At 37.3% G+C, this 21,977-nt stretch overlaps 1 protein-coding gene across 6 annotated transcripts in view; it reads right to left on the reverse strand.

Annotated features, from left to right (window-relative positions):
- Positions 1 to 686: 686 nt before the first annotated feature.
- The window catches only part of NUP58 (nucleoporin 58), a 40,101-nt gene continuing 18,810 nt past the window's right edge, over positions 687 to 21,977 (reverse strand). For 2 of the 6 annotated variants that reach the window (XM_041416029.1, XM_041416028.1), the window contains exons 13-16: positions 20,389 to 20,590; positions 14,428 to 14,526; positions 11,578 to 11,673; positions 4,424 to 6,404 (exon numbers count right to left, since the gene is read on the reverse strand). In XM_041416029.1, coding sequence (XP_041271963.1) covers positions 6,235 to 6,404; positions 11,578 to 11,673; positions 14,428 to 14,526; positions 20,389 to 20,590 — 567 coding nt within the window. In that variant the 3' untranslated portion in view covers positions 4,424 to 6,234. Of the gene's footprint in view, positions 834 to 2,690; positions 2,870 to 4,423; positions 6,405 to 11,577; positions 11,674 to 14,426; positions 14,527 to 14,721; positions 20,591 to 21,977 lie in introns of those variants that run through there. The other 4 variants (XM_041416030.1, XM_041416031.1, XR_005953487.1 and 1 more) reach the window with 4 other exon arrangements.

The following is a 21,977-nucleotide window of genomic DNA, read 5'->3' on the forward strand; positions in this document are numbered from 1 at the left end:
ATACAGGTATGCTCATCGTCACTCCTCTAAACATTGTCACAAAATGAGTGGTCTGCAGCAGAGATGGAGATGTCCCCACACTACTAAGGACTAACTGCTCGCTGCCATTGCTTCCATTTAGCATTTGGGCTCACTCACTGCAAACTGGACTTTTTTTTCCTAGTAAGGACACCTTTATCACACTGATCTTGCCTATCCCCAGACAGAACCACAGTGAAAGTGTTTATGGTCAAAGGTTAGATTCCTTTTATGTGTATGTTAATAAATAAATATGGGTAGCCCCAACAGCCAAGGAATGCTAACACCATTAACAGGATGAGAAGGTTTGGGTGTTTTTTCACTTTAGCGTAGCTTCTGCTTAGGTACTTAACCATGGAGTTAATACACTACCCAACTCTACACAGCTTGTGCATACTTTTCCCCCTAAGTTTTCACTCAATTCGAAGTCTACTTAAGCTGCCTGTCACCATTTTTTCCCTCATGAGAATTTATCCCCTTCTCCCCTTAATAAGAGGACATGGTATTTTTCAAATTTCATATAATAAAGTTTAATTTTGAATCCTTGACTTTGAATATTCATCAAGTGTGTGTTCTTTCTCTTTTTAGTAGAGCACAGTGACTCATCAAAACCTCATCCTCCTAGCTTTCTTTTGTGGCCAGGATCATCATAACCCCAGAAGCATACCCTGTTACCACAAAGTGCCATATTAAATGCACAGACAGGAGCTACATGCCAGCTTCTAATCAGAACTTTAATTTGGAAGCAATTACACGACTTTCTAACAAACTGCTGTCTTGCTGGTGGTACCCAAGCACACGCCGTACAGTGATCCCTGTATCAAAGAGAAAAGAAAAAAAGAGAAATCCATCAGTCTAGAAAACATTAATTGAACATACCTATCTTTTGCCTCTTCAGCTATTGACCTGTTTGCAAACCTATTGCAAGTTTTCCATACAACTGTTCAACAGAAATGACCCATTATCCTGGTGGGGGCTGATTTGTACTCAAAAGTAAAATCAAACCAGAAGCTCTTCTAGTATGTAGAGGCTTCCAAACTTAATTCTAACCTGTTCATAATATGCTAGAATTGCCTTACTTCTAAAGGGTGAGAAAACAGAAAACAAAGCTAATGAAACACGCAGTCTACTCACCTCCTCACTGTGGCATTTAACAGCAGCCATGGGTTATAAAGATTAAATTCCTGAGGCGGAGTGAAAAAAGCATTAAGTAATAAACCTCCTAGCAACAGGAGTCAAATGGGTCAAAAGGATTGTTCAAATATTGAAGTTCAACAAAATCCTACCACCTTAAAAAAAAGTGTGTCAGAAAATGTTTACAACAAGGAAACAAAGGGTGACATATCTTGTCATAGGATTGTTTAGATTGAAAAGATCAAGTCTGACCATTAATCTAGCATGGCCACATTCACCACTAACCCCTGTCTCTAAGTAGTAAGTCCACATTGTTTCTGAACACTTCCAGAGATAGTGACTCCACCACATTTCTAGGCAGCCTGTTCCAGTGCTTGACAATAAGCCTTTCTGTCAAGAATTTTTCCCCAATATCCAAACTAAACCTGCCCTAGGACAAACTGAGGCCATTTCGTCTTGTTCTGTCACTTGTTGACTGGGAGAAGAGACTGACAAACACCAGGCTGCACCCTCCTTTCAGACAGTTGCACAGAGTGATGGGGTGCTCCCTAAGCTTCCTTTTCTCCAGGCAAAACAGCCCCAGCTCCCTCAGCTGCTCCTCAACAGCACTTGTGCTCCAGACCTTCCCCAGCTCCGTTACCCTTCCCTGGACACGCTCAATGTCTTTCTTACACTGAGGGGCGCAGAACGGAGCACAGGACTGGAGCTGTTGCCTCAGCAGGGCTGGGCACATGGGGACAGTCACTGCCCTGCTCCTGCTGGCAATACTACTGATACAAATGCACCTGTCCAAGCCATGAGTAGACAGTTTCTCCAAGAGAACACTGTGGGAGAACGAGTCAAAGGCATTACAGTAGTCCAAGCAGAAAACATGTACGACCTTTCCCTCATCCACTGAGCTTGTCAGAGAAGATCAGATTGATCAAGCAGGACCTGCCCTTCACAACCCCACCTGCTGGCTGCGCCTGATCCTCGGTTGTCCTGCACATGCCACATGATAGCACTTCAGATGATTTGCTCCATGACCTTCCCCAACATTGAGATCATGCTGACAGGCCTGTAGTTCCTTGCATCTTCCTTCTGACCCTTCTTGCAGACAGATGTCCCATTTGCCGACCTCCAGTCAACCAGGACCTCCCTGGTTAGCCAGGACCACTGGTAAATGACTGAAAGTAGCTCAGCCAGTTCTTCCATCAGCTCTATCAGTATCCTTGGGTGGACCCCATCCAGCCCCACAGACTTGCAGCTCTTTAAGTGGCACAGCAGGTCACTGACCATTTCACTGCATGTGCTGCATGACAGCTACTCCCACAAGGGTCCTGTGGTGGCAGCATGTAACTGGCAGCCTCCTGCCACCTGGTGAACATTCAACATTGAGCTCAGAAGAAATGATCCTGAATTGAGTTGTGCAGTAAGCCTTATGCCTTGCATCCCCTGACCTCTCCCCACACTTCATCCCAGTCACACCTCCATCTCCTTTGAAGGAACCTACCAGCCTGGTTGAGTGGAGATGGAATGTCACAGCTGTGCTGGAGCTCCGTGGACTTCTCAAAGTGGGTAACCGCAGTCTTCCAGAGCTGCTGCAGGCATCAACTCTGTGTCATGCCCCACCCCAAGCCCAGGTGCCCATTTCCAGAAGAATCCATACCAGTCAATGCCCGTGATACTTTAACCATCCATCAGTGTCTGGAGACAGCAGCCACAGTGCTGGAAGGTACTGAATGGGAGGGGAGAGAGAAACAGCCTGACAGCACAATCCCAGCAGTTAGTCCCCAAACTACATAATTTATTGCTGGAAATTTTTGCACAGAGATGGTTTTTTGTTCCTAGAAACTTAAAGTTTTAGGAAAACAAACTTTTCATAGAGCATAAGGCATTTATGCTCTGATGGATACTCTTAATTTCTCATTAAGAATCTACAAGGTACTTCTGCTGACATATTCCAGGTATAACCAGTAACATAACTGAGTTGACATGAATGACTAGATTATTTCTACTGTCCTCATGAGTAGTGGAGTAGAAATAACTAAAGAATTACCACTGACATCAAACGGGGGAGAAAGGCCACTAAAGCTGTATTCCTGAACCTTATTTCAATTTTTAAAAAAATGATGCTATAAATGCAATCATGATCCAAAATGCAGTTATGTTAGGAACATGTAGATGGAGGGAGTGTAGCTGAATTTGGATTTTTTTGTGGTGAGGAAGATGCATAAACACTGACCCACTCCACCTTATTTCAATCTCCAATGTCACAATCCACAAGAAAGACGTAGCTAAGTGTAGTATCTACCTAACTGATTTGACAGAAACAGAGACACACATAAGCACAAAGGAAGTTCTGGATCAGAAAGAGGTTCCTGAATCAAGTAATCTAAGGCCCAGCTCTTTCCCTTCTGCTGTCTTCATCGTAGGGAGAATGCTGAAGGAAAAACAAAGTTACTTCTAGTAAAAGAAAGAGGTCACATATACAAGTTCATACCACAGCTGTACAATAAGGTACAAACTAACAGAAAACCATGTCTTCCACCTGGACTTGAACATTCTTCCAGACCAGACTTTTTTTTCTTTACAGAACAGATAATCTAGACTTGATTTAGTTTCATGGTGTTTAAATATAGGTCAGCTTCTCAACCTGCTTTGTAGAAAACCAGGCCACACCTTGAATACATTTGTATACTACACTCTAATCATATTGACATGTCTTTAAATTGATGTGTTAATATGATTAGAGTGTAATATTGAGGTGAAAAATAATTTGAAACAATGTCTACAGTGCTGATACCCAAAAAACATGGCTAAATTCAACCACCCAAGTAACAGTCTGGGAATATAATTATTTCAAATCCCATTTTGACTTCAGTTTGTACTAATATATGTGATTATTCTGTTATATAATCAGTTTTTTACTTAGGCTAAATTAAGGACATAACTGCTGTTTCATCGGAAAAGAGAGAGCACAGGTACACAGGAAGCTCAGACTGTTTCCCAATTTACAAAGCCATTCCTAGCACTGTATTACATCATACCATGATCCAGGCCTACATTGTGCACTGTGAAGAAATTCTAGACAACCCCACAGTACAATATCTCCCTTTACCCCCTCTCCCTCCGCACTTTCAATCCAGGATCAAGGCCCTAACTTCAGCAAGAACAATTCTGCACTATATGAATTCTAGGAAGAACAGTTCTACATATTAGCCAACGAGGTTTTTGTTTCTCCTGTAATGTAGGAGAACAACAGAAAATGATTTCTCAGATAGGCAAGTATGTATTACAAGGATCACAGCATTATTGTTTTATTGTTTGCACAATGGTAAGTTGCACATATGGACAAACAGTACACATTTAGAATTAGTTTCACAAATTAATACATTATAAGAGTCCAGTGGTTTAACATATTAACTATTAAAAAAAAAGCAGTAACAAAGAAATATAAACATTACAGTTTTGACTGCAGCCCAGTAAAAGTTTAAAAACAGGTTGAAATCAAAATAAACCAAAAGCTTTATTTTTCTGTGACATTAAAAAAAACACGTATCCCTTCCTAAGAGACTGCTCACAAAGATGCAGTAACATACAAGTACAAAAGTGAAGAATTCTGTGCTCAGATTCCCTTAATTTTATCAGATTAAGTGACAAACCAAACATTTGTCAAAGAGCAATCACTGCTGAATGCAGACACTTCCAAAACATACAAAATGGTAGTAATACTTTAACAATAGAAAGCCAATGACAAAACCTCTACATAAAATCAACTTGGCTCCAAAGTTTCATGCTCACACATCAACCTGGTATCATTATTTGCAAAGAATCAATTGATCTATTATTTCCTTCTTAAGATATTCTCCTGGATATTCCTAGTGCACACCAAATTGGAGATGCAGAACAACAAGCTATGATGTTACGGTATGTAAGATTCATAAAATACTGCTGCAATAGCTTTAACCTTCAAATTACATAATTTCCCTCCTCTGTTTTTGAACAGCAAGTTACTGTACCACACCTTGTTTAAAAGCAGATGCCCAACTGCTTTTACGGCAGTGCTGAAGAGAAGCTCATGAAGCAACTTGGGTTTGTAACACTTAATTTGGGTTTTCATTAGGACAGTGCATCTTATCTCTCTCAAATGCAGGGAAAAGGTCATCCAGACTGACAACTTCTGTTTGCACACAGACCTTGTGGCATCCTGAGCTTTCAGCTTAAATCCAGCAGTGCCCTACTCTTCAGCTCAGGAGAAGAACAAAATCCAGCTATTTGGGAACATTACCTATGAAACGTCTGTGTCAAAATCTCAAGATTCTTCTTTACAGTTGGCTGCTAAATGGGCCATGAAAAATGTTAAAAAAACCAAACCAAAACCAAAACAGCTACTAACCACTATCCACCAAACTTTATGAAATAGTAAACATTGTATTTCAGCTGGTTTTAAACAACAAAACACAGGAGCAATGATGACACAGCCTGGGGACCCACTATTTGAAATTCCTAGGAACATCAAGATATGGGACCACAGGGCAACAGGGAGAAACAGAACACACAAAGAAAAGGAGATCTGTCTGTGGGAGAAGGTATGCACATCTGTGTTTTATACATATATATATATACACATACATACACACAGATGTGTGCACTGTACTGTATATATTTACATCCATATACACAAAAACACCCTGAAGTAGATTTAAAGGCCATATCCAGGAACAGAAGATATGAACTCTAGCATTTGTACTAGAATATATTTTATCTGTACAAAAAAACCAAATATGCATATATTCATATGGTATAAAGCTTATTAACAAAAAATATTCTGCTACTAACATTAGGTTAAATAGATGATTTTACAAGATTCTTTAATAATAATGCAGTATAGAACATTTCTAAAACTAGGGCCCAAAATAAAAATACATAAACGGGTTTCTATTCACAAGAAAATAGCTGTTCAATATGATTTCACTAGGGAAAAGTAGTAAAATTTTTATAAATCTCCTGGGATGCAATTTTAATTAATGTATCAATCTACAAAAATAGACTTTTCAGATGAAGAAAGTTGACGTGCTTCCCCCTCCCTAAAAGGGGTGCCTATCTTTTCCCTCGCTTGTTTCCAGCTGGAGGTTTCTTCAGCTGAAGAAGTTGCCCTCCTGTCCCAAAGCCTGCAGATGCAGGATTAGATACCCCGAACGTCAGGCCAGCTGATGCTGTGATGCCAGGATTGCTGAAGTTAAACCCAGATGTAGTCGAGCTCCCAAAGCCTTATGGGGGAGGGAAAAATATTTTAAAACATCAGTTATATCAGGATCATAAATTTTACCAGCAGCCACTTTATTACCAGCAGTTGCAACACTTTATACCAACGTGGATCAACAAGGGTAAATCACATTGCTAGAGCACTTAGACTTGCCACGGCAACTTGGATAATGCAGCACTAACAGAGACTACGTCAGTGAGTGCCAACAATTACATCCTAAATCACAAGTCTATTATACCATTACCCATACAAGAGTAGCACACAAAAGTCCCACTGAAATCGTACAACAGAAGAACCACAATTCCTCAAGTTCTCAGCATAAACATGTGGTGCACTCCTAAGTTGGAGGGAAGGCAGCAGATACAGGTGGACCATGGACCACTCACTTGACTCACAGCAGAGAAATGGCAAAGCTGGAGTTGGAGTGCTCAGTCTTCCTCCTACATACATGGCACAGACCACCACTTAAATGTGAGGAAGAAAAGGCTCAAAAACTCCTTGGCAGACTGTTTGTATTTAAAACACCCCTTATGACAAACCAAAAAACAGTGCTGGAAACAAAGCTCTGGAAAAACTGCATGACTGGCTGAGCAAATGGTGCTATTTTAACTCCTCTACCCTCTTCTATCAAGGTAAACAAACTGAACATATGGTGCAGCTGTGAAACAAGATCAGTTGGAAAAAGTCCCCCTACAGTTTCCAGCAACAGTAACGCTAACTCATTTCACTTTCTGTTACAAATTTGTATCAATTATGCATAATCAACTTAGATAACAATTGCAACTATTCGAGAATGCTAGAAATTTCTCAAAGATTACTTTAAGAAGCAGAACTTCCTAACTTCACTTTTTGTTGTCTCAAGAGACCACAAAATAATAAGTAAGACATGAGCAAGCTCAGATTTTAACAAAGAGCTTCATACAAGTTGTATATGAAAATCTGCAAACAATTAAGATAATAAGAAAAATGAGACTGGTTCACAATCAAGAAAGAGTATATTCTCAATATGTGTTACTTTATATTGCTTCATTAGTTCTCTAGCAGGCAGTTGAAGCAATCCTTTGGTCACATCAGTATCTTCAACTCAGTGCCTAAAATATTTTTGGAGTACAGAAATAAAAGCCCAACTGATTGTCTCATCAGAATCCTAAAGTAGCTCTCACAAGCCTGATGTCTTCTGTTCTCTCAGTTGCTACTGACACTCTGCATTAAGAACTACTTCAAAACCTAACATGAAACTCCTCCTCCTGCAATGTCTGGACTTGGGTTACACACATCATCTTGTCAAGAAAATTCATTATCAACATTCCAGTACCTCACAGTCCTACAGCATGCAGTTGCCTACACAGAACTCATTGTCAGTGTAATGATTGTAGAGATCTAGAGCGTGACTAATGATCGTGACTGATAGTGGTCATTTGGGTCTTGTCTAAATTTTGTGGGCTAATTTATCTCTCATCCTAGGATGTAAGGGGTGAAACACATGCAAGCATTACTCCATTTCCGTGATGACTGAATCCCAGCTAAGATGGATCAGGGAGTCTCATGAATGAAAAAAAGTGACCTTTTACTTCATGTATGTGAAATAACAGGCAAGCCTCACTTCCCATAGAAAATATCACGAATGCCATTCATAATAAAGCTGCATGTGACCTATAGTGTCAGGAGTTCGGTAGGCAAGAGTAAAGTGTTCATAAATTACCACCACCTTGCTGCTTACAGATACAGGGATTATTTTGAAGCATGCAGGGAAGGTAGGCTACACTTTATTTGAGTAGTATTACAATAAGAGATGCATAAACTATGGGATAGAAGACTGAGAACATGCTTGCTAACTCAGATACATCTTGGAAAGTAATAGCTGTTATCTTAGAAGTGACATTAAGGGCAGCCATAAAAGTATACAAAGGCAGATGTGAAATTCATCTGTATGGTTTTCTCCGGTCATGGCAGCATAACAAGGCCAAGGTACCAAGTTCTGTTAGAAGTAAACCAAACCCTAAAGCTGAACGCTCAAATGAAAAATCTTCAAGATAAAAAACAAGATATACATTGAGTCTTACTTCTGTTGCAAGACAAGACAATCAGTCACCGAATAGCTCAGTTTAGATGGAAGAATCACAAAGTCTTGAACCATAGGTACAATATGATCAAAAATGTCCTTGCTGAAATTAGTATTGTTTATGTGTGAACAGTGATTTTCAGGAAGTAAATGACAACGTGCCCTTCAAGGACACAGCCTCACATCTGCCTGAACAGTGTTATGATCACATTTTATTCACTGGGCTTGTGCATCTCTGCTTCCACCAGCCCTTTAGCTCGGTAAGCCAAAGGTGCATGGCTCCCCATAACAGCATTTTTTTGATCATTTTAATACTACAGGGATAAACAGCAGTTCATGAGATGGCAATCCATTCCTGCTTTCATCTCCCATACCACAATGGGTGCTCTAGATCAAAAAGTATTTCAAGAACAGCTTTGACTGATCTATTACAGCCTCTCTATCTAAAAGCTGCTCATAGATTATATTAAGGTCTGTTTTTCAGCAGTATGAGTGCATACAGCCATGATCCCACTCAATTATCTCTTATCCACTTTACTGAGGCTGCAATTCTTCAATAAAAATAAGTCTCCAACAAGAACTTTCAACTCAGATCTTCAAAGTATATTTAGCATCTATTTTCACAAAAATTGTCTTTGAACACTCCCCTTCCTTTTAACATTTTATTAAATTGTTAAATAAATTCAATGGTGATTTTTTTTCCTTTTCCTATTACTTTGAGAGTCTGAATGTCCTCTAGAATAGCCCACTAACATCAGCCTTTTGGTTGCCAGTAAATGAGTAAGAGTAGGAATTAAATGGGACTTATTTTGGAGTCAGCTTTCTAGAGTATCTGTGTGTTTCATAGGGATGCCTGAGACACTGTTCCATCTTGCAACTGTGTCCACTAAAAAAACTGCAAGGAGAATGAAGCTGCTCTGCTCTTCTGCTGATGAACACAACAACCATTCCTGAACCAAGCCAAATTTACTATTGGAAGATGCTCCAAGACTATCAGGACTCAGAATTTTCTCCTCAAACACAAAGTGAAACTGAGAAGAGCAGTAATACCACTACAAACGTTTTTGCATCTTTTAAAGCAATTAAACCTAACTTATAAAAATGAAACACAGAACCAATTTAGGGATCTATAATTATAGTTTTAAGATAAGATCAAACTGATGGAAAATCTGTGGAGGAGAGCTGGGGCAGCCTAAGCAGCCTGGAACAGTGTGTGTTGGAACACACACTTACCCTAGTGTTCCCAGACACATTAGTCTGGAAAAATACTTAACTGCTCATATCTAAACCCAAGCAGCAACAACAGTGAATCCCATAACCCGTATTCATCCCACTTTCTTAGGTTTTTCAAAGAAATAGATTCAGAAACAAGTTACAACCATTATACTGTAAGATAAACCAGAATATGCTTTCAGGATCCTGTAAATGATACCTAAGAAACAGGACACAAGAAATTTAAAAGAAGTAAATATAATCTAGCTAGCCTCAGGTATCATTCAAATCCATTTATACACCCTCAATAAAATGAAAGATAATATGCAATCCAGGTGCTATATGACATAAGGTTTTGGATATAGAAGGCAAAAGTTAGTGTTTCTGGGCTCCAAAATTTTTATAGCAATTTCTATTCCATAACCCATCTAGATAAGGATTTCATGACCACTTGATTTTCTAAGCAAAAAATGACAGAAGTTACATTTCACCTGGTTTTACTCAGCTACTTTCTGTAGCTGAGACTCTTTTGAGGTAATTGACAACTGGGTGCAATCCCTTCATTTGTAAAAGAGACTGATGGCACTGACTCCATGACAAAGTCTGGTTTAAGGGAAACAGTATCTAAATTGCCTCTGCACACCACCAACATAGCTAAGACAGACTTGGGATTTATTTTGGCTTGATACCTCCTTAGTGATGGACAACTGCTCCATACAAGTAGTTTTGTAATTCGATTTTTAATATGCTAAAAACTAAACTATTAACTTTGTAATCCAGCAGCTTTAAATGCTGCAATATTATTTAAGATAGACTCAGGAACAATAGGCTACAAGATAAAATCATAAGCAGTGTAAGTGTTCCAATTGTTTCTCATATTAAGAACTAAGTAAAAGAAGGCTGATGCTTGGACACCAGATACTGTAGAGTTCCATCAAGAACCTACTAGGTTGTTAACATTCACGAATATTAAACAGCCAACTCAGTGAGCCATTTCCACCTTACAATGCAAAGCTTAAAGTACTTTACAGGCCTAGCAACTCATCACTAACCAAGGAGAATCCAGAATACAAATCATAGTGCTTCCTAGTAAATACCAGCTAAATGCTGTTTTCTTTTAATAGCAGGTGATCAAACATTTTTCTTGAGATATGATCCTCCTTCAATGTGCCATTGAAAAAAGATTGCAAGACAGACTATAGAAGCTATCTGCTTAGTAATAACTTAGTAAGCTATTATTCCTGTTTAAAAGGTAAACAGGGATGCCAGCTGTATTTCAGACTTCTGAGTTAAGGTGCAATAGCATCCATATTTTATCACCACACAAAAAATGAAACTAAAATAACTAAATGAGTACTGTGTAGTTCAATTGCCACAGAAATGTTTTCAAAGTAGTTAATAAAATGAATTATGAATACATACAGAGATACAATACATGTAACTTACTATTCAAGTAGAGTAAGCACTTATACATTTTTAAGGAAACCTCTGGGCTTCCAGAAAATAATTTTAACTTTATTTGTAAATATAGGAAGTTAAATTACTAGTATATTTGTCACTAATTTATACCCTAATTTCGATCAGTAACTGATCCCAATGCATTCAAGTGACAACTGCTCTTCTGTGTATGAGGCTGCATCTGATCTCCTGCTTCCACTCTTAACTAGGACAGACAGCAAGAAATGCAAAACATTAATGCTCAGTCAATACTGTCTACATAGGAGACCTTTAACAGAACCCAAAAACTTATCTGAAAATGTGTCTCTAGCAAGTAAATAGTTGTTGAAAGTGATATACACATGCAACTTTAAACAATCAATTTCTTGGAGTGAGGGCAGCAGTTTGATTATAACACTTGCTTTAAGATAAACTTGATTTTTGAATGCAAAAGAAACAAACCAACCTGCACTTAGACTTCCTGATGGTTTACTTGTAGTTCCAAACCCAAATGATGATGCTCCTGTGGCACTACTTCCAAAGGCAGAGCTACTTCCAAATCCTAGTAGAATAATAGTAAAGACACACAACAAAAAAAATTACAGACACAGCAACAGGTTTTAGGTGAGTATTCTAAACCCAAACATAATTCTAAGCATTATTTGGTAAACAAATACTCCTAAGATTGTCTGAAGAGTATTTATCCTTGACACAGCATTGTGTTAAGAAAACAGTGCAAACTGGAAAGTATTGAGAAAAATACTACCTTCAAAATCCAAAACTGAGTAAAGGAAAAATTATAAAAACAGTTGTGTGAATTATCAGAGTTTGAGAAATTTCTATTGAATTGCCATTAGATTGGCAGGACACAGTAACCAAATGAGCCAAAACGAAGAAATTTTGATACAAGATACATGACTTATTACAGAAAGTCACAATCTTCATCTACAACTCTAGGAAAAAAAAAATACGCTTAAAACAGAGTAAGCATTTTCTTCAGTTTACACTTGGCTTAACTGAGAGTCGTCCCTCTCCCAGGTTATTAGGGATCAGCTTTATCTAGGAAACTACAAAATAGATTAAATAGAAAACAGAAACCAATTGCACAACATTTAATGTGAAAATCATCATAAAAGGGCAGCCATAAATGTATAGCTGTGACAAAATTAAATTCTGTTGATTTTGCAACTAACATTCATAATTTCATAATTTTTTAAGGTTTCAAATTGTGTTATTGATATGAGGTCACCCTGAAGGAAAAGTAAATTGATATTTGAAATTTGAACTAGAGGCCAGACAATAGGAACTAAAAGAAAACTATATACTCTGATTTTGGCTGTCTCAGGTTTTCAAGAAGAAAACAGTATTTGTATTTACGGTTGAGGAAATCATGCTCCCATCTTAAGTTTCAAGTGCCAGGAAAAATCCTTTTATTTACTGAAAAGGCAAACTGAGCCTTTACCATTCCTTTACAGAAATATTTTTGGGATTTTGAAACCTGTAAGGCCTGAACACACTATCTGGAGCAGTGTTCTCAAGTTTTTTGAGATTTTTAAATCAGAGGGGTATTAAGGGTAGGTAATGACAAGTATCACTTCTGTGTAAGACAATTCATTTAAACGACACGCTCTTTTGTTGAAATTCATAACCAATGACCAGGCAAGGTTATCTGCAAATATCTACTGAAGCATAGGATCTATGCTAATAATTTATATACTTAAATGTAAAAGGCTCTGTTTATCACTGTCAAAGTACACGGAACACTAGCCTAGAGAGCAAATTTCCCCAATCAAAATAGCACTTCCAGAGCATACACAAGAAATTGTTCTGTTCAAAAACCCAAATCCCTAAGATTAAAATCCCAAACAAACTTAAGTAATCATTCAGCCAATTTGTTTCCAAGAACACACCTACAGGCTATTTTGCAGGTATGTATTTATTCTTCTACATTTGCTTCTATCAGAGAGTCTTATGGATTTGTTAAGACATTTTGCAAATTAATGATGCAAGCAAATACCTTCCTAGGCAGAGAGCTAGGAAAAAAAAAAGAGAATACAAGTCAGGTTTTTTGGACAAAACTAAAAGCAGTTGGAATGTTCATTTATTTACATATGTAAGACTTGTGTGAACAATCTTGAGTCTACGACCTTTTCAGCAGAAATGGAAGAATTTTGTGGGGTTTTTTTAATGACATTTAAAACATGGCAGGAAAAACTGGTAATTCCAAAGTAATTTCCTTTTACCACATTATTTTCACTTTTTTCTTGTTTAGGTATACAGATTTTCTTTTATCTGAAAACACTTAAAATCTGATGAGAAGGGACATTGGTAGATATAACGGTATTTTAAGATGATTATTAAAGGTAAAGCTCATGTAATGTCCAGGTAACATCATCTTTCCAATACTGAGTGAAGCTTAATTATTTCCAATACATTGCAACACTGACTCATATGTTCGGCTCATAGGTAAAATGTAGGAATGGGGACTGAGGCTGCAGAGAATGGAGGATGTAGGAGAAAAACGTTATGTTTGTGCTCAGGAGATGCATTTTCTATGCAGATCTTATAAAAGCTCCAGAAAACATTAGGAACTCCAGCCTATACAGGCAGGAAATTTACATGCCTATTAGATTCTGGTACTCACTTAAATTCTATCTGTAGCTCTAGTGCTGTGAACACATTACATGTAAAATAAAAGGTCTACATTAACTTGGAAAATTTTTTTATATCACCTACTTTTTCACAGTGATGTGTCCTCCTAGAATACAGTCCCCACCAGCACTATTAACATTTCGATAAGTATTTTTCCCTCACTTTCACATGCTGCTTTTTCAGCTGGGGGATTTTTTTCCCCACCTCAGCACTGAGGCACAGAGTGAGTGCTAAAGCAAAGAGACTTCAGGATCACAGAACTACAGTAACTTTTTAACATTTATTCTTATCTTAATACAAGTAGAAATGGGTCCCTATAGTTAAAAGGTGAAAAACTTCTATGGATTACCTACAATGTGATCTAATGTCTCAGGTGCCTAACTTTCATATAGGTAAAATTTAGTCAAGTTGTAGTTCTAACACACTTGATGTCCTTCCTTAGCTTTTAGAGCACAACCTCTCTGTGATGACCTAATCCTGTTCATCTTGGGGTTTCACTACAATGGCTTAGTGCACGGCAGGAAGAAGCCTGGAAAGCAGAGATCTGCCAAACTGTAAGGTCTTTCCCTGAAACAGATCATCCTCTTAGTGGAGTTAAAGTTTGCAAGAGATTCAGCTGTGCGGTATAATAATTCAATGAAAGATTAGAAAAGTTAAAGTGTACCTCCAAGGCTTGAAGAACCTAAGCCACTTGATTGCAAGCCAGTGCCAATACCTGAGCCGAATGGCGTTCCAAAACTAACTCCCAGAGATGGCTGTGGCCCTGGTACAAAAAAAATGAGAACAAACTTGCCTTACTCTTTGATAGTAAAGAGGTCCTTTATTTACTTATTCAAGTATTTGATAATGTGAACATCATTGCTTTCAACAAATCCCATTCAGAACCCAGATTTTACCTCATCAAAATTTCTCACTTAATTGTCTGTCTCTACATTAACTTGCCAAAAATCTAAGAAAATACTGATTGCAGTAAGGTGAAACTAACCCAAACTAATAACATAACAATATAATTTAGTATTTTTAAAAGTTAACCAGTCTCACCTTCAGCTTTAAAATGTTAATCAAAACCTTGAGAGAACTCATAGGTAACAACATTTTGCCACCTGTATTAATGGAATCAGAGTAAGGGAAAACTTTCAAATGAGAAACATAAGAACTGACACTAATGTAACTAAAACTGTATTACCTAAAATTAATTTAATAAATAGGATTCTTCAAAACTACTCCAGTATACCATCCAAATTTAAACAGAACACTAAGATAAAAAAACAAGACAATGACTTTATTTTATTAAATTTATTGTTCATTTTTAAGCAAGTCAATTACACAGTAACATGACAATTCATTTTTTTTCCACACAAGTGATAACTGAGTTCTGTTAAGCTCTGCTACATAACACCATTCAATAGGGTAAACTAGTCAAACCACCTGTTTAAATAACCATTTACAAAAGGCACAGTTCTGTGTACCTTAATGAATTAGATACATTCAAAATTTCAGAGTTTGTTCCATAATTTAAAAAAGTTGACAGTACTTTCCCTGCATATTCACACATTAAGATGCAGGACTGTCAAAAAACAATTTCAGTCTCCCAAGAGGAAATTTACAGTCTCAGTTCCTTTTTTTATCTTAACCTCGGGGAATAAAGAATTAACTTGCTAGCCCGTCACTAACACATTTTAAAATAATTAATTCTGATAAATAATTAATATATTTTGACAGTTTTCACAGTACAATCTTCTATTCCTGTCTTTTCCAAACAGTTTTCAGTGCACTATTTTAAAAGTTTAACCATTAAAGATAAAATACAGTGCCAAACTCTTAATCCACAGACATCCGCACCTCTGCTCAAGATGGCCTTCTCCATTTTTGAACATTCTTGACATCCTATATCTGTGAAAGTGATGATTTATTCAAATATTACTATAAAGCTCAGATGATTTGACCTTTTTCCTAAACCATGATGACATCTGGGCTATTTTCATTCAAATTTTCCTGTTTCTAATATTTATACAGAGTTCTAAAATGCGAATATTTCAAGCTCTTAAAATAATTTCTGTATTTCAAGATTTAGATGGAAAATCCTTTTGAATCAAGTGAAAGGCACTGTATGTTGAAAAGTAACAACTTTTGCTAGGAACACAAAATTCTTATGTGATCCAAGCTGAATAACATCTGTATACACCAAGTAGTGTTAAAACTAAATTTTAAGGCCAACTAAAGTTGTTAGCCTTCAATCTCTGCTTAGCAGGGAATAGCTGGAAAACCCAAGCTATTTCTTCCATTAAAAAAAAAAAAGTATATCAGATGTTGCAATTACAAATTTCCACAGATTTCAAACTAAAGTTGTTTACATCCAGTTTAAATACTGATACGTCTACCTAGCAGCTCTTAAAAAATAAGAAAATATTTGACAATAAAAAACCAAAACCCCCTACACAAGTCAGTGAGCTAATTAACTGAAAGAACCCAAAACCACATATCCAGTTCCTTCTCAAGTACACAGGTTTCTATCTCAGTAGGAGGCACTGTTAGTGGAAGACCTTATAAACAAAACACTACAGTCCTCCAGGCCAAGCTTTTTACCAAATGCAACATGCTTTTTTTAGAGCCAGTATAAAACATTATACTAAAACACCTCAGATCATATAAAACAGGATCTTATGCCTTAAGCTAACAAACTTTTTATTCAGCAACAGCAATATTTGTTGTACCATAATGTTCTGAATGTATCATCACTGCTTCTAGTTCTTGTAAGTAAACATAATCTTCAATAGCAAAAGACTAGTAAGACTCCTTGAAGCCAAGAGTATTAGCAAGGAAAAAATGGCACTTCTGGCTATTACAGGTACAAGACAAATTCTTCGTAACAAGTGTTTTAACATTTTAGAACTTGATGTATTTGCCCTGTAGAGCACTTCAGTTTAGTGAATAGGACCCATTACAGAGAGCCAGACAGGTCAGACAGATTTCCTACTGATGTTCTGCAATTTTTTTAATTACAGCTGGTCTAAACAGTGAGTAAACTTAGCATTACAATTTAGTTCTGATTATGACAAAGTAATACACTAGTTAACTTTAACCAAAGTCAATATCAAACCACACAATAAAAAGTTTAAGTGCTATAAAACTTGAGTATCCTTTCCCATTAGAACTTCAGTCTCACACTGTCAAACAGAATGTGTGCTAACAGCTTCACAATTTGTACTTCACCAGTAAAGGAGAAAGTGAGTTTCTTTGGCGGTTATTTCTATATGAGAAAAGGTGAGCCTAAAGAAAAGCATTTCTTTAAGACCGTTGTGTCTTACCCGAAAAACATCAGTTGCAGCCTCATGCATTTACAGGTCTCAGTGCACTGGGCTTTAATTTCCTTTGAAATCTTACACTGTAATCCCATCAACAAAAATAGGTAGGTTAGCCACTACCATTGTAACTTCCACGCTGTTCAAGATTGCTCAGGGAGCGTGCAGATGAGGCACTGTTTAAAACTCTATTTGCTACTGCAGAAAAGCATGACCAGCCTTGCTGCAACCAAAAAAAGCTGTGCTCAGAATGAAAGTGCCAAACTAGGGAGAAAGGTTGTGTACAGCCAAAACTTAAGCATAATTTCAATAATTCTAGCTTAAAAACCTGCACAAAAATTGTGCTTTAATGTGCACACCACAGTCCTGATGTTATGATTATCCATCCCAGGTGAGCAGTGGAGTGCATTTTTGCTCCCTTTCTTCCATATGGTCAGGACTCACTGGCTTTATTTATTTCAATAGAAGCCAGAAAGGTCTTAGCATACAGAGAGAACACAGGGTGCATACCTACACCCAGGAACTGGGGAAACATTCCCTGATCCCACAGCTTAGATGTAGCTACTAAACTTTTGACTTCTGAAAATAAATGTAAAATAAATTATTATTAATCTTTTTCAGAGAAAGAACAGTAACTCTAAGTTCATCTTACTAAATACTAAACATTGTAAACATCAAATATTTTAAAAAAGAGATTAAGCATCCTGATCCCTCAATGCTAGAGTACTATATATTACATTTTTCATCAAGAAATCTATAAAGGCCAGATTAATTTTCTTGTTTAATTCTCATTTTCAAAAACAGCAACAGCAGATCAGGTATTACACAGACATCCCTCACCCCTCCCTTTACATACACCTCTTTTCATAGCCTTTTTTCTCAGAACCTTTTCCCATCCCTCATCTATCCCATCCTTCAAGATCCAGATCTTGCTAAGAAATATGTATGATTTTAACTTCTAGCAGACAGTATATCCAATTCATAACAACATAATACAAAACTAAAACATGCAGCATTTGCACTACTACAGCAAATGGCCATCTGAAAACTCAAGCAATAAAAAGGAAAAGGAAATGAAGAGGAGGCAGTCCTTAAAGATTCCTGCAAAACTCAAAGAACAGATTCTTCTCCTTCCCCAAAACAAAAAGTGGCAGCCTTAATCTGAAGCTAGGAAAAAGTCAAACACTAAAATGAGTCATTTAGGAAAGCTATGCAATGTTCCCATCTAACAAACTTTTAGGACTTCAAGGTATCTTTGAAATAGCTTAGGCCTGACTAATTCTACTTTTGATCTAGAGAGAACTCCAAGTACCTTTTTCTTTCACCTAACCCTACAGAGTTTCAAGTATTCTTAAAGTGCCACTCAGAACATCAATCTATTTCTATTTTTTCAGGTCCTCCAGGTTGGAATAAAAGTATTCCAACAGAATAGGTAGTAAAAATATTGTTGTCTACTTCTGTTGGCATATTTGATATAAGTTAATGGCTTTGTTCTATCGGCATCACACTTGTAATTGGCACAATTTTGGTTTTTGAAATACTCTGTCAAAACAATCACGAAAACAAGAGACAAACCACAAACCAACCTTCACGCACTCTCATTTGTTCCTTTCTCTACAAAATGTTACAAAATATCTCAAGGTATAGAGTCACATTACCTCAGTTACGCTGGTACAGGCCAATTCTGCCATTTGTTTTTCCCCCTCCTCTCTTCATTCCTATTACTAAGAGAATATTCACAAAGTCATGCCGTAAGTGGCATAAGTTTTCTGAAGTTATTAGCAGTTCCCTTGAATCTGGACTGGGAAGTTCAGGAACTTCAAATCCCTCACTTCATTTTATAAAAGTGCAGGAATGATTTTACATGTGACATCCCAAGTGTATGACTTTCATAAACAACTAATCCTGTAATGACCATGGAGAGTCTTTAAAAAAACAAATGTAAGATAAGGAAAAAAATGAAGAGTAAATTACTTTGGCAATATTAGGCTGCACAAACAGTGTGCAACAATGCTACTATCGGTATTAAAACCTCTGAAGTGTAGTATTACATTAACTCATGTTTTCTGTTTAAAACCAAACTCTTTTCAAGATGCCACCTCACCAAAATTTCAATGGATTAACATAGCAACAACAGAAAGACTGTGGTCTATGACTGAAATTCTGAAAAGTAGTATTTCACAAAGCTTTTGGGTTCTGTTCAAAGTAGTTTGGCATACTTATAATTTAAACCCATCTCCCTCCTGTTTAGAAGGGTGAGGGCTGGAAACATACTACTGGAAACATGTATTTCTCTCCTGAAAAGGCAAGGACAATCAAATAATGTGTCAAACTTAACGTGGCTGCTGCATACATCTCTAATTAGCACAATTCAAAATATCACTGCTGTTACAAGACCAGAGAAAGCACTATCATTTTCAGTTCACCTATGTGAACAATATTTTAGAAAATTAAAGGTAGAATGAAGCTACCGATACTTTTCATAATTTGCTGACCTAGATATATATTCCTATTCAAGTAAAACTAAATGGAATTGACCTTATATCTGTTCCCTGATGACACAAATTCAGTTGTCTGTATTCTGAAACCACTCTCAGAGAGGGTCGGTTAGTATAACATCAATTAAGGTGCCTTCAATTATTTCCTTTGCCACATGTATCCATTCTTTATTTGCAGTGGGTTATGCATTTCCTCTGTTTTGGTCTTCCTCTTACTCACATGCACAGGCAGAACCAGTGAGCCACTCTACTTTCTTTTCTAATTATTCACAGTAGTAGAATGGCCAGCAAAATGCTCCAACATCATACTGACAAAAGCGTTGGCTACCAAATAAACCAGGCATTTGACTTCCTATTCTACAGAGATTTGCTTCACTATCCCTCCTGTCCTACAGCATTTTTCATTTTACAGTTCCGAAGTGCTATATAAAAATGCATTATTAATTTTACATAAAGAAAAGATAGTATGCATATAGATATTCTCTCCTTTCCAACTTAAAATAATTTACTGTAATGATACAATTTCTGGAAAGAGGCTATACTATGTGTAATCAGAGATGTTACTTAAGAGTGAAGACTCACATTCCAAGGGGTAAGTTAGAACAATACAGTATCACTAATACAAGTAAATTCACAAGATTAAGTATCTGTTGTATAATTATTGCTAAGTCTACCCTGCATTTTTCTATTGGCTATGTATCAGTAACTTCGCTCATCACAACGTTTAGATTTTTAGTCTAACACAAAGGAAGACCTCATAGAAAATGTTACACGAATTTACTATTGTCATAACACTAATAATCTATAACTTGAATGCACTCAGACCTGTAGCAGGCTGCTGCTGCTGAGTAAGTGTTGCAGCCATTGCAACGGCTGCTGCATTTGGTATGTTGCTGAAAGGGGTCGGTCCAGTGGTAACGCGTGGCGCGCTTTGCCACTTCTTAGCTTCTGTTCGTCTTGCCTCAAACACATCCATGGCATCTCCCAGAAAGCTTTTCCTGTAGCCAAGGTATTGGTCTTTGAGCATCTGAAGGGGATGGGAGGAAGCCATTTTAGTTCCATGTATCAGACATAAACCCTTAACTTAATAAGGAAAGACACTGAATTACAAATAACATTTCCTAAAAGAACAAAGAAAAACCCACAAAAAACCCAAACCAACAAACACCACCACCACCAAAACAAATGAGAAGCTCCATCCAAAACCCAAAAAACTGTGTCAGGCTATGAGACAGAAAGAACTGGCTTGCAACAGCTACAGCCAGAACAGTCTGCATACTTAAACTGAGGGTAACTGATACCATTCAGTATGTCAGCTTGGGTCTTTCAATGTTGGAGCAAATCACCACAATTCAGTGTGTATCACTGTACTTAGCTGATCCAAGAGGAAAAATAAAGCCACATTACTAGCTTATGAAATAACATGCTTTTCTTCAGTGCTACCTTTTCACCACAGAGTCTGCTTTTGCTCCCCTATCACCTTCACCTGTGTTTCTTTCCTTCCTTTCATTCTTGCATTTCTTCTTACCAAAAAGCTAAAGAAGCTACCAAAATTTTAGAATTCACTCTTCTTTCTGATGCATTTCATTAGCAATGTAACAGTCCAAATGCAACAGATCATTCTGCCTTAGGGTACCAGGTAGCCCAAATCCCTTGTGTCATGATGCCACACCTTCCCTTGCCTCTGCCCTTTCCCCCCTCAAAACTCCACCACCTTCTGTGGCAATAGCCCAGCTTGGCTTGTTCATCATGAGCAATTTTCAGTCTGTCACAGATGAGGAAACTACAGATAAAATTGCAGAACAAAAATTGAGTAAAATGCTTTAACTAGATAACTGATAATTATTTCCATCTTAAAATCAGAAAACCTTTAAAGGAAATAGATTTATTGAAGGACAACAGTTTCCAGTTCATGGAAGGCATACTAGGGTCCAGTGTTCCTGGCTAAGCATATTCTTGTTTCCTCAAAGAGGAGATTGTAGTCCAAAAATTCTGACTCAGGATTTGAACACCTGTAATTCCAGATCAACCAGCAACAGCAGGAACCACACAAAGAATGCTCTCACTATCACATCAAAAGTGCTGTCTTTGGAGAGAAAAGACAATTGTAAAATTCTGATGGGATTTAATACAATACCATACTGACTGACCTAAGAGTTGACAAAAGCCATTAGAAATCATAAAAGCAGTTCTTAAGGCTATGCTATGCTGGATGATTTAATAACATTACCTACTCAAATTGTGCCCAAGCACACTTTTACTTTTCATCATGCAAAGAAATGAACTGTGATCACAGCTCCTTCCACAAACCATATCACAACCATAAGGTTAGGCAGAGACCAGTTTCAGAACTGCTCTCCCCTTCTAGCATCTTGTAGCTGAGAAACTAAAACAGATGGTTATAATGACAGATT

Source organism: Onychostruthus taczanowskii, unplaced genomic scaffold, assembly GCF_017590055.1.
Source record: "Onychostruthus taczanowskii isolate IOZ18803 unplaced genomic scaffold, ASM1759005v1 scaffold50, whole genome shotgun sequence".
In the NCBI taxonomy this organism is placed as follows: domain Eukaryota; kingdom Metazoa; phylum Chordata; class Aves; order Passeriformes; family Passeridae; genus Onychostruthus; species Onychostruthus taczanowskii.